Genomic DNA, 13166 nt, shown 5'->3' with positions numbered 1-13166 from the left:
GCTCGCCCCACCCTCGCTGGGAGCCGCAACTGAGGCGCATGCGCCACCAGGTCTGGACTGGTCCACTTTTGGGTGCTGTGCGGGGAGGGGCGGCGAGTCCACTGGCGCACGGCAGTGTCAAAACAACAAACTGAACCAGAAAACCAGATATTGTCCCTGAGGCTAATAGTATTTAACAACCTTATCCACTAAGAAGAATGACGCGGGGGCTCCAGGCATTTCGCTCCTTTCTCTCTCCCTCTATGCGATCCCCTGTACGAAGAGTACGGTCCAAAGTTTGACCACCGGTGGGCGGGGCCCTGAAAGCGGCGGGAACTGCAATTGGTAGATTTGAAGGTGCAGCGGGCGGGAACAGCTGCTGAGGAGTGACATGGCTGGAGATTTGAGCCGGTAGGAGATCACTGGCGGCATGGGATCGGAGCTCAGACGGTGGTGGGAGCCTAGAGGAAGCCAGATCGCAAGCCTTTGGGACTCTTTATTGACCACTGTAAGTACCAAGGATTGGGCTGATGGGGAGTATGGCTGGGCAGCGGTGGGGAGAAGGCGGTACCGCTCGTCGTGACGTCACACCCGTTACAGCGGGTTCCTACGTGGGGCACGTGTCAGGGTGGAGGTGGCCGTGGGTTGTCACGTGATTTGTTGCTGGCCTTTCGGAGCTTCTAAGATCGTGTCTTCGCCCAGAAGTGTGTTTTGTGTTGTTTTGCGTTTCACCCTGGCTTCCGTACTTTTTCATCCTTGCCGCCTCTTGCATCTTTCCGTATGCTCTTTGTTGCGGCTGTTTAGCGTTGTATCTACAGGAACGTTATTTAAAAGGGATCTTTTTATCTTGAGGTCATTCAGTAAATGTATCTTGGGCCCTTACTGAATGCCAGGCACAGTGCTAAGCACTAGGAAGTAGAAATAAAAAAAGGTAATTGCGAATCAAAAGTTTTTCCAAGGATTTTCGAACTTTATGGGTGAGATCAAGTGTGCTGTCCATCCACTAGAATTCTTTGGAATGGTGGTATGCAAAGTTTACCCGGATTTAAGAATCATCCGAGGTGTCGTTTAAAAATGCAAAATCTCAAGCCTTACACGGTGTTCCCTCATCCCCCAGGTTAACTCGATGGGGCCCGGGAATCTGCATTTTCAAGCTCACCCCACTCCCCCTTGTATTGGTTTGGGACAAGTGTTGGTTTGACAATTCACTGACTGTGGAACCCTAATCCTTGCCTAGTTTTTTATCCCCTCCCACATACTGCTTTGGGAGAGTACCTAGTCATTCCACAAGTATTTATCAAGTACACACTGAATGGGTTCTTAAGCTGACTAAACTTACTGATTGACTCGATTCTGTTGTAGATTTTCAGGGCTATGGCTATGAATAAGACAAACATAGTTCCTACCCTTGTAGATCTCGATAAAATATTGTAGAGATAATAAAATAATCATTAAAGTAATTCCATATAGTTCTGTAAAGACAATACACAGTGGAAGGTAGGGAAAGAACTTTAGATTGTGTGATCAGAAAAAGCCTCTCTGAGGAGAAGATACCTAAGCCAAGACCTGAATTACAAGACACCACCCATGTGATTTTGTGCAGGAAGACCCTTCTAGGCAGGATAACAACAGAATCTACAGTATCTAACAGTATCTACAGTGGTCTTTTGTGAGAGTGATCGTTTTGTATAGTTGAGCAGAAAGGCAAGCATAAAGTGGTAGATGATGGGAAGAGCGCTAGGGCCAGATCATGCAAAACCTTGTAGACCATGGTAAGGATTTTAGTCTTCACTCTAAGGCAGTATGGTCCTGTGTTTTGACAAGGAAGCAAATAAGACTCAATTTTCATGATCCTGATTTTGTCTCTGTGTTCTTAATTCAGTTCTTTTTCTTTCTAAATGACTCCTAATCATCCCTCTTTTTCTCTCATTTTCAGTATCTTTTAAAAATATAGTTAACTACCCAGACCTTTGCAAAAATGGGCGTTTGTAAATTATATCCAGTATTCAAAAAATGCTTAAGGCCCAAGGTACAACAATTGGTCTCTATTTGCCTGGAGCAACAGAGGAAGAAGGAGAGTCAGGAATAGGAGGAGGAAATGGATATGTGGCTAATTGCCCCCATGAACAACTGCCCTTGCCATGAAACCAGAAGAACTGGATGCTGCCTGGCTACTATTACTGAACATTTTGATCTAAGGCTTTACCGAAGAATCTTGATCAAAAAGGGGAAAATGTAGAACAGAATTTCAAATTCTCATGGAATCCATGAAGCTGGGTGCACCCCTGAAACTATTGCCCTGATATAATCCTTAAACCTTAAACCAAAAATATTCCCTTGAGTCTTCTTTAAACCAAACAGTAGTTTGGTTTAACTAATAAAAAAGGCCTGCCTTGAGCATTATGCTCTTTTAAGAACTATCTACGTGGAATCAGATTGACAACAGCAACTCGAAAGATTAGACAGGAACCTTACCAGGCAGTGAGTTTATGTTAATGGAGGCGGAACAACTCAGAACAGGAGGGTGAGAATGGTTATACAACTTGGAGAATAAAATGAATGTCACTGAATTGTACATGTAGAAACTGCTGAATTGGTGTATGTGTTTTCAACCAAACCAAATCAAACCCGGTGCCATCAAGTCAATTCCGACTCATAGCGACCCTACAGGACAGAGTAGAACTGCCCCACAGAGTTTCCAAGGAGCGCCTAGTGGATTCGAACTGCTGACCCTGTGGCTAGCATCCATAGCACTTAACGACTATACTACCAGGGTTTCCGTATTTTCAACAAAAATAAATAAAATAAGGAAAAACACTTAAGATATGGTAGAAATAAGCCACAGCCAGGATTCTTACAGGGGGATATTCCTGTGTTGTGTCCTTGGGCATACCATAGGTCATGGTGGACACAGATGTGATTGACTGCCTTTTGTCTTAAACACAGACACCAAGACCTGAGTGCTTCTGTCTGAAAGATAGAATGTTAAGGAAAGTTAAAGTCTGCAGTTACCCTGCTTAATCTTTGTTTAGAAATCATGTTTCTTTGCCTTTGATGTTCTATATTCAAAAGAAGAGAGGGTGGGACATGCCATTGTTGTCCATAAATGAGGTATCAGAGTGGAGATAAGCTGTCACACTTGGTGCACAGCTTTTGCCCTGAGGAAAGTAGTAAAAGGGTTCAGAATTCTCTTTCCTGATGCCCCATCTTTAATACAGCCCCTCGTCATGCTCATGAAGATGATTGCCCTTGCCTGTTGCTGAGGGAGCCACACTAGATTAGGGGCTCAAAACCTTTTGGACAGTTGAAGAATGTCGTCTTCAGCATGGGGCAGGAAAAGTGCAGGTAGTTGTTCTGTATTAACTGGTGACTCATTTAAAGAATAAAGAGGCTACAATCTTATCTCCAGTTATTGGTGTATCTTCTGGACTCATAAATCCAGCTGTTTATTCACTGTCTCCACTTGGAGTCTTAACAGTTATCTTAAGAATTACAGGTTCAAAATGGAGTTGAGATTTTCTCTGCCCCACCCACAGTCTTCCCTGCCTCAGGTAACAGCAACTCCATCCTTTGATTTACCTGGTAAAATCCTTGATATCATCTTTGAGTCCTTGCTTTCTCCCATACCCCACATCTAATCCATCAGGAGATCCTGTAGGTTCTCAGAAATTTGCAGAATCTGACCACTTCCCACCTTGGTCCACCATCATCTCTTACCTGCATCATCGCAGTAGCCTCCTAAATGGCCTCCTGCCTCTGCCCTTGCCCCTCCTTCTCAGCACAGCAGCCAAATCAATCCTGGTGGAAAACATAAGTGAGAGCTTGTCCCGCCTCTGCTCAGGACCTTCCAGGTGGCCGTTTCTGTCGGAGTAAAAACCATAATCCCTGCAGTTGCCCTGGGCCCTCCATGATCTCTGACCTTGCCTTCTTTTCTGCCCCCTTGCTCTCTCCGCTCCGGTTTCACCAGAGGCCTCCTCCTTGCTGGTCCCTGGCTGCCCCGACACAAGCTCTCACCTCAGGGCTTTTGTACTTGCTGCTCCTTCTGTCTGGAAAGCTCTTCGTCCACCAGATAGCCACACGGCTTTCCTCTCATCCAAGGATTGGCTCAAATGTCACATTTTCCAGAAGGCCTTCTCTGTCCACTCCCCACCCCCACCTTATTCCCAATCTAACACTACTCCATTTTTTCCCATGATACTTACCACTTTTAATGTATTTCATAATTTCCTGTTGTACCTCTCCCCCTAGGTGGAAGCTCCATTCTGGCAGGGGTTTTTGTCTGTTTTGTTCTTGGATGCATCTATCCCCAGTGCCTACAAGAGTACCTGGCACACATAGGTGCCTAGTAATTTGTTACACACATCGGTGAATGAGAGAATGGTTTGTATATCACTGCTATCAAATGAGCAAAATGTTTTAGCCACAAAGGAGAGAGAGCACTAATTTTGAAAAACTCAAAAACACATTTACATATACAGCTTAAAGAGAAAATCATTAATCCTCATGTTGAGAAACTGTTTGCAGAAGGGCTGAAAAAAAATGGAAACACTTTTGTATCTGACCTAAAAATCAAAATCCTGGCTAAAGATATGCTGAAACATTCACAGTTCAGCTTTTGTATTTCATTAATACTTTGTTGTGCTGTTCTTGTTTTGTTAAAGTGCTGAAGAGATGGATGAGACTGTTGCTGAGTTTATCAAGAGGCTCTTCTTGAAAATTCCAATGACTGAAATGATGACAATCCTAAAAGCCTGGGACTTTTTGTCTGAGAGTCAACTGCAGACGGTAAACTTCCGGCAGAGAAAAGAGCCTCTTGTTCAGGAATTGGTTCTGCTTTGTGAGGTAACAACATTCAAAATGATTAGCCTTGGACAACATGCTTTCCCTTTTGTTCTTTTTCTTTCTTCCCTTAGTCCAAAGGGGATTTAATGCATCTACTAAACTGTGAAACTACTAGGGCTACTTCTACTCTAGAGAAGAAAAGATTTACATCCTTGGAAACGCCATGGGGGAATTCTACTCTGTCCTACTGTGAAACTACTAGGGCTACTTCTACTCTAGAGAAGAAAAGATTTACATCCTTGGAAACGCCATGGGGGAATTCTACTCTGTCCTATAGGGTTGCTATGAGTAAGAATCGACTCAACGGCATACAACAATAGGCTTTTTTTTTAATATCAAGAAAGAAAAAAAAGTCTGAGTCCAGCACAACTAGATGGTGCCTGGCTACCACTACCAACTGCTGTGACAGGGATCACAATGGAGGATTCCTGACAGAGTTGGAGAAAAATGTAGAACAAAATTCTAACTCATTAAAAAAGACCAGATTTATTACTCTGACAGAGATTGGAGAAACCACGAAAGTATGGCCCGTGGACACCCTTTTAACTCAGTATTGAAATCACTTGTGAGATTTACCCTTTAGCCAAAGATTAGACAAGCCCATACAACAAAATGAGACTAGATGGGCACACCAGCCCAGGAACAAGGACAAGAAGGCAGGAGGGGACAGGAAAGCTGGTAATAGGGAACCCAAGGTCGAGAAGGGGAGAGTGTTGACACGTCGTGGGGTTGGCAACCAATGTCACAAAACAATATGTGTATTAATCGTTTAATGAGAAATTAATTTGGTCTGTAAACCTTCATCTAAAGAACAATTAAAAAAATATGCCACACGGAAATGTTTTGGCATACCACACATTACATAATTAAAAGTACATTTTTAATTTAAAAAAGAGGAAAAAAACGGAATTGTTGTTGTTAGGTGCCCTTGAGTTGATACTGACCCTTAGCGACCACAGGTACAACAGAACAAAACTCTGCCCAGTCCTGTGCCATCCTCAAAATCTTTGCTATGCCTGAACCAATTGTAGCAGTCACTGTGTCAATCCATCTCATTGAAGGTCTTCCTCTTTTTTGCTGACCTTCTACTTTTTCAAGCATAATGTCCTTCTCCAGGAACTGATCGCTCCTAATAACATGTATAAAGTATGCAAGATGAAGTCTCACCATCCTTGTTTCTAAGGAGCATTGTGGCTGTACTTCTTCCAAGGCAGATTTGTTAGTTCTTCTGGCAGTCTGTAGTGTATTCAGTATTCTTTGTCAGCACCATAACTCAGAGGTGTCAGTTCTTCTTCAGTCTTCCCTATTCATTATCCAGCTTTCCCATGCATATTAGGTGATTAAAACTACCGTGAATTGGGTCAGGCGCACCTTAGTCCTCAAAATGACATCCTTTTCAACATTTTAAAGAGGTCTTTTGCAACATATTTCCCCCAATGCAGTATGCTGACTGATATTTGACTGCTGCTTCCATGGGCATTGATTGTGGATCCGTGTAAAATGAAGTCCCCAACAACTTCGATATTTTCTCTGTTTATCACGATGGTGCTTATTGGCATAGTTGTGAGGATATTTGTTTTTATGTTGAGGTGCCATCCATACTGAAGGCTGTGGTCCTGCGTCTTCATCAGTAAGTGCCTTCAAGTCCTCTTCACTTTCAGCAAGCAAGGTTGTGTCATCTGCATATCACAGGCTCTTAATGCATCTTCCTCCAATCCTGATGCTGCCTTCCTCAGGTGGTCCAGCTTCTTAGATGATTTGCTCAGCATACAGATTGAATAAGTACGGTAAAAAGATATAACCTGACACATACCTTTTTTTTGTTTTGTTTTGTTTTGTTTTTTCTTTATTGTGCCCTAAGTGAAAGTTAACCCAGAAGGATGTTTACCTGTGTTTTATTGACTATGCAAAGGCATTCGACTGTGTGGATCATAACAAATTATGGATAACGTTGCAAAGAATGGGAATTCCAGAACACTTAATTGTGCTTGTGAGGAACCTTTACATAGATCAAGAGGCAGTCGTTTGGACAGAACAAGGGGATACTGACTGGTTGAAAGTCAGGAAAGGTATGTGTCAGGGTTGTAGTCTTTCACCATACCTGTTCAATCTGTATGCTGAGCAAATAATCTCAGAAGCTGGACTATATGAAGAAGAACGGGGCATCAGGATTGGAGGAAGACTCATTAACAACCTGTGTTATGCAGATGACACAACCTTGCTTGCTGAAAGTGAATAGGACTTGAAGCACTTACTAATGAAGATCAAAGACTACAACCTTCAGTATGGATTGCACCTCAACATAAAGAAAACAAAAATCCTCACATCATGATAAACGGAGAAAAGATTGAAGTTGTCAAGGATTTCATTTTACTTGGATCCACAATCAATAGCCATGGAAGCAGCAGTCAAGAAATCAAAAGACGTGTTGCATTGGGTAAATCTGCTGCAAAGGACCTCTTTAAAGTGTTGAAGAGCAAAGATGTCACCTTGAAGACTAAGGTATGCCTAACCCAAGCCATGGTATTTTCAATCACATCATATGCATGTGAAAGCTGGACAATCAATAAGGAAGACCGAAGAAGAATTGACGCCTCTGAATTGTGGTGTTGGCAAAGAATTGAATATACCATGGACTGCTAAAAGAACGAACAAATCTGTCTTAGAAGAAGTACAGCCAGAATGTTCCTTAGAGGCAAGGATGGCGACACTGGGTCTTACATACTTTGGACATGTTGTCAGGAGGGATCAGTCCCTGGAGGACATCATGCTTGGCAGAGTACAGGGTCAGCGGAAAAGAGGAAGAGACCCTCAGTGAGGTGGATTGACACAGTGGCTACAACAATGAGCTCAAGCATAATGATTGTAGGGATGGCTCAGGACTGGGCATTGTTTCGTTCTGTTGTGCATAGGGTCGCTATGAGTCGGAACCGACTGGACGGCACCCAAGAACAACAACAACAACAACACGTGAAAGTTTACAAATCAAGTCAGTCTCTCATACCAGAATTTATATACACCTTGCTATATACTCCTAATTGCTCTCCTCCTAATGAGACAGCACACTCCTTCCCTCCACTCTTTCTTTTCGTGTCCATTCGGCCAGCTTCTGAACCCCTTTTCCCTCTGATCTCCCCTCCAGACAGGAGATGCCAACATAGTCTCGTGTGTCTACTTGATCCAAGAAGCTCATTCTTCACCAGTATCATTTTCTACCCCACCGTCCAGTCCAATCCCTGTCTGAAGAGTTGGCTTTGGGAATGGTTCCTATCTTGGACTAATAGAAGGTCTGGAGACCATGACCACTGGGGTGCTTCTAGTCTCAGTCAGACCATTAAGTCTGGTCTTTTTACGAGAATTTGGGCTCTGCATCCCACTGCTCTCCTGCTCCCTCGAGTTCTCTGTTGTGTTCCCTGTCAGGGCAGTCATCAGTTATAGCCAGGCACCATCTAGTTCTTCTGGTCTCAGGCTGGTGTAGTCTCTGGTTCATGTGGCCCTTTCTGTCTCTTGGGCTCATAGTTACCATGTGTCTGGTGTTCTTCAATCTCCTTTGCTCCAGGTGGGTTGAGACCAATTGATGTGTCTTAGATGGCCTCTTGCTAGCGTTTAAGACCCCAGACGCCACTCTCCAAAGTGAGATGCAGAATGTTTTCTTAATAGATTTTATTATGCCAACTGACTTAGATGTCCCCTGAAACCATGGTCCCCAAACCCCTGCTACGCTGGGCTTCGAAGCGTTCGGTTTATTCAGGAAACTTCTTTGCTTCTGGTGTAGTCCAGTTGTGCTGACCTCTCCTGTACTGTGTGTTGTTTTTCTCTTCACCTAAAATAGTTCTTATCTACTATCTAATTAGTGAATACCCCCTCCCTCCCTTCCTCCCTGCCTCCCCCCTCTCATAACCATCAAAGAATATTTTCTTCTCTATTTAAACTATTTCTCGAGTTCTTATAATAGTGGTCTTGTACAATATTTGTCCTTTTGCACCTGACTAATTTCACCACATACCTTTCTTGATTTTAAACCCTGCAGCATCCCCTTGTTCTTTGTGAATGAGTGCCTGTTGGTCTGTGTACAGGTTCCTCATGAGTACAATTAAGTGTTCTGGAGTTCCTATTCTTCGCAAAATTATTCATAATTTATTGTGATCCACACAGTTGAATACCTTTGTGTACTCAATAAAACACAGGTAAACATTTTTTTTTTTTTTTTAAACATAGTTCTAGTATTCTCTGCTTTCAGCCAAGGTCCATCTGACATTAGTAATCACGTCCCTAGTTCCTCGTCATCTTCTGAATCCAGCTTGAACTTCTGGCAGTTCCCTATTGGTGTACTGCTACAAACATTTTTTAATGATCTTCAGCAAAATTTTACCTGTGTGTGATATTAATGGTATTGTTCGATAATTTCTTCATTCTGTTGGATCACCTTTCTTTGGAATGTGCACAACCATGGATCTCTTCCAGTCAGTTGGCCAGGAAGCTGTCTTCCAAATTTCTTGGCATAGATGAGCGAGCACCTGCAGCACTGCATGTCTGTTGAAACGTTCTCAATTGGTATTCTGTCAATTCCTGCAGCCTTCTTTTTTGCCATTCCCTTTAGTGCAGCTTGGACTTCTTCCTTCAGTACTATCAGTTCTTGATCATATGCTACCTCCTGAAATGGTCGAACATTGACCAATTCTTTTTGATATAGTGACTCTGTGTATCCCTCCATCTTTCTTTGATGCTTCTTGTGTCACTCAGTATTTTCCCCGTAGAATCCTTCAATATTGCAACTGGAGGCTTGAATTTTTTCTTCTTTCAGCTTGAGAAATGCTAAGCATGTTCTAATGACAGGTCTCTGCACATTTCATTTTAACACTTAACTTTGTCTTCTCAAGCTGCCCTTTGAAATCTTCTGTTCAGCTCTTTTACTGCACCATTTCTTCTGTTTACTTTAGCTGTGTTCAAGAGCAAGTTTGAGTCTCTTTTGACGTCTGTTTTGGTCTTTACTTTCTTGTTTTTTTAATGACCTTTTGTATTCTTCATATATGATGTGTTTGATGTCATTCCAAAACTTGTCTGGTCTTTAATCATTAGTGTTCAGTGCATCAAATCTTTTATTGAGATGGTCTCTAAATTCAGGTGGGATGTACTCAAGGTTGTATTTTGGCTCCTATGCACTTACTTTAATTTTCTACAGCTTCAACTTGAACTTGCATGTGAGCAGCTCATTGCTGTGTTCTAGCTGATGGTATTGAGCTTCTCTAGTGTCTCTTTCCACAGATGTAGTCGATTTGAATCCTGTGTATTCCATCTGACAAAGTCCATGTGTATAGTCGCCGTTTATGTTGTTGAAAAAAGACATTTGCAGTAAAGTCATTGGTCTTGAAAAATTATATCATGCAGTCCCCAACAATGTATCTATCACCAGGACCATATTTTCCAACTAGTGATTCTTCTTTGTTTCTAGCTTTCACATCCAATCACCAGTAATTATCAGTGCATCTTGACTGCATGTTTGATCAATTTCAGACTGCAGAAGTTGGTAAAAATCTTTAATTTCTTCATCTTTGGCATTAGTGGTTGATACAACTGTATTAACTGGTTCTTCTTGAAGGCATATGGGTATTATCCTATCACTGACAGCGTTGTACTTCAGGATACATCTTGAAATGTTGTTTTTAACAGTGAATGCAATGCCGTTCTTCCTGGCATAGTAGGCCATATGATTGTTCTATTGAAAATGGCCAATACCAGTCCGTTTCAGCTCACTAATGGCTAAGATATTGATCTTAGAGCATTCCACTTCATTTTTGACAACGTCCAGTTTTCCTAGATTCATACTTCATACATTCCAGGTTCCGATTATTAATGGATGTTCGTAGCTGTTTCTTCTCATTTTGAGTCCTGCCACATCAGCAAATGAAGGTCCTGAAAGCTTTACTCCATCCATGTCATTAAGGTTGACTTTACTTTGAGGAGGCAGCTCTTCCCCAGTCGTATTTTGAGTGCTTTCCAAACTGAGGGGTTCATCTTCTGGCATTATATCAGACAACATTCAGCTCTTAGTCATACGGTTTTTACTCCCCAATTTTTTCAGAAGTAAATCACCAGGTCTTTCTTCCCAGTCTGTCTTAGTCTAGAGGCTCTGCTGAAACCTACCCACCATGGGTGATACTGCTGGTATTTGAAATACCGGTGGCATAGCTTCCAGCTTCACGGCAACCCATAAGCCACCACAGTACAACAGACTGACAGACATGTGGATACCATGGGAGAAAAAAAAATACACAGTGTAAGTTAAAATAACAAGCAATACTTTTTTTCTCCTATCAGATTGTCAAAAATGAACAAGTAATAATATTCAAATATATTGGCAAAGTTTTGAGGAAAGAGGTGTTTTCTCTTTCATGTGTATTTGTTTAGTTACTTATTTGCTTTTTATTAAAAAGATAATTTTAGACTTTCAGAAAAGTTGCTAATATAAAGAATTCCTGTAGACTCTACCTCATTCCCTTTTAAATATATGTACTTTTTGGTCCAGCAATTCCCCATCTGGAACCTTATACTGAGGAAATAATAGAAAATAAGGAAATATGTAAATAATATTTTAATTTGCAAATTTTTACATGTTTAGATCTAAAGATTTATATGTAGATACAAAGATATGTAATTTTTAAATATCTTGTATCTAAATATTTATATGTAAATAAGGATGGCAAATAGGCATCTGAAAATATGCTCAAAATCGTTGTCGTTGTTAGGTACTGTTAAGTCAATTCCAACTCATAGTGGCCCCATGGGAAACCCTGTTGGCATAGTGGTTAAATGCTATGGCTACTAACCAAAGGGTCAGCAGTTCGAATCCGCCAGGTGCTCCTTGGAAACTCTATGGGGCAGTTCTACTCTGTCCTATAGGGTCGCTATGAGTCGGAACCGACTCGATGGCACCGGGTTTGGTTTTTTGGTTTAGTGGCCCTATGTAACAGAGTAGAACTGCCCCATAGGGTTTTCTAGGGTGTAATGTTTACAGGAGAAAATTGCCATGTCTTTCTCTCATGGAGCCGCTGGGTGGATTCAAACCGCCAGCCTTTCAGGTTGCATCTGAGCGTGTAACTGCTGCACCACCAGGGCTCCTCAAAATCATTAGACATTAGGAAAATGCAAAATAAAACCACAATAAGATACCACTTATTAGATACCAACACACTTATTAGAATGACTAAAATTTAAGACCGACCATATCCAGTGATAAAGGAAATGTGGAGGAACTAGAACTCTCGTCAACTGCTGGTGGGAATGTAAAATGGTACAGCCACTTTGGAAAGCAGTTGGCAGTTATTTAAAAGTTAAATGTACATCTACCATATGATTCAGCCTTTCCATTCCTAGGAAAATAAGTGAAAACATATGTCCACACAAATTGTTCATAGCAATATTATTCATAATAGCCCCAAACTGGAAATGACCCAAATGACTGTCAGCAGGTAAATGGATAAGCATATTGTGGTGTATGCATACAATGGACGACTACTCAGCAATAGAAAGGAAAGGACTATTGATTCTGTGATGTTGCATTCATTGCTAAAAGGAACATTTCAAGATCTATCCTGAAGTACACTGCTGTCAGTGATAGGATAGTACTCATATGCCCTAAAGGAAGACCAGTTAATATGACTATTAAATTAAATTATTCAAATTTACTTACCAACCACTACTGCCAAAGGTGAGGAAACTGAAGGTTTTTATCAACTTCTGCAGTCTAAAATTGATCAAACATGCAATCAAGATGCATTGATAATTATTGGTGATTGGGATGTGAAAATTGGAAACAAAGAAAAAGGACCTGTAGTGGGAAAATATGACCTTGGTGAGAGAAACAACACCAAGAGATTGCATGATAGAATTTTTCAAGACCAACAACTGCTTCACCGCAAATACCTTGTTTTCAACAACATAAATGACAACTATACACATGGACCTCACCTGATGGAAAACACAGGAATAAAATGGAATAAATCCGTAGAAAGAGACAATGGAAAAGCTCAATAGTCAGGATAAGGTCAGGGTCCAAATGCACAACAGACCATCAATTACTCGTATGCAAGCTTAAGTTTAAGCTGAAGAAAATTAAAACAAATCCACGAGAACCAAAATACGTCCTAGAGAATATCTCACCTGAATTTGGAGATCTTCTCAATAATAGATTTGATGCATTGGACAGTAATGACTGAAGACCAGACAAGTTATAGAATGATACCAAGGACATCATACATAAAGAAAGCAAAAATTCGTTAAAAAGACAGGAATCAAAGAAAAGACCAAAATGGATGTCAGAAGAGACTCTGAAACTTGCTCTTGAA

General features: G+C 41.4%; 1 protein-coding gene across 1 annotated transcript in view; it reads left to right on the top strand.

The window, feature by feature from the left end:
* Positions 1-13166, top strand: part of CENPN (centromere protein N) — a 31629-nt gene continuing 18463 nt past the window's right edge. Inside the window, exons 1-2 of the mRNA XM_003418091.4 lie at positions 1-487; positions 4641-4821. Of these exons, the coding sequence (XP_003418139.1) occupies positions 4651-4821 (171 nt within the window). The 5' untranslated portion in view covers positions 1-487; positions 4641-4650. The remainder of the gene's footprint in view (positions 488-4640; positions 4822-13166) is intronic.

The sequence above is a fragment of the Loxodonta africana genome, chromosome 21 (assembly GCF_030014295.1).
Source record: "Loxodonta africana isolate mLoxAfr1 chromosome 21, mLoxAfr1.hap2, whole genome shotgun sequence".
NCBI classification, from domain to species: Eukaryota; Metazoa; Chordata; class Mammalia; order Proboscidea; family Elephantidae; genus Loxodonta; species Loxodonta africana.
This window is presented reverse-complemented; position numbering and strand designations above follow the sequence as displayed.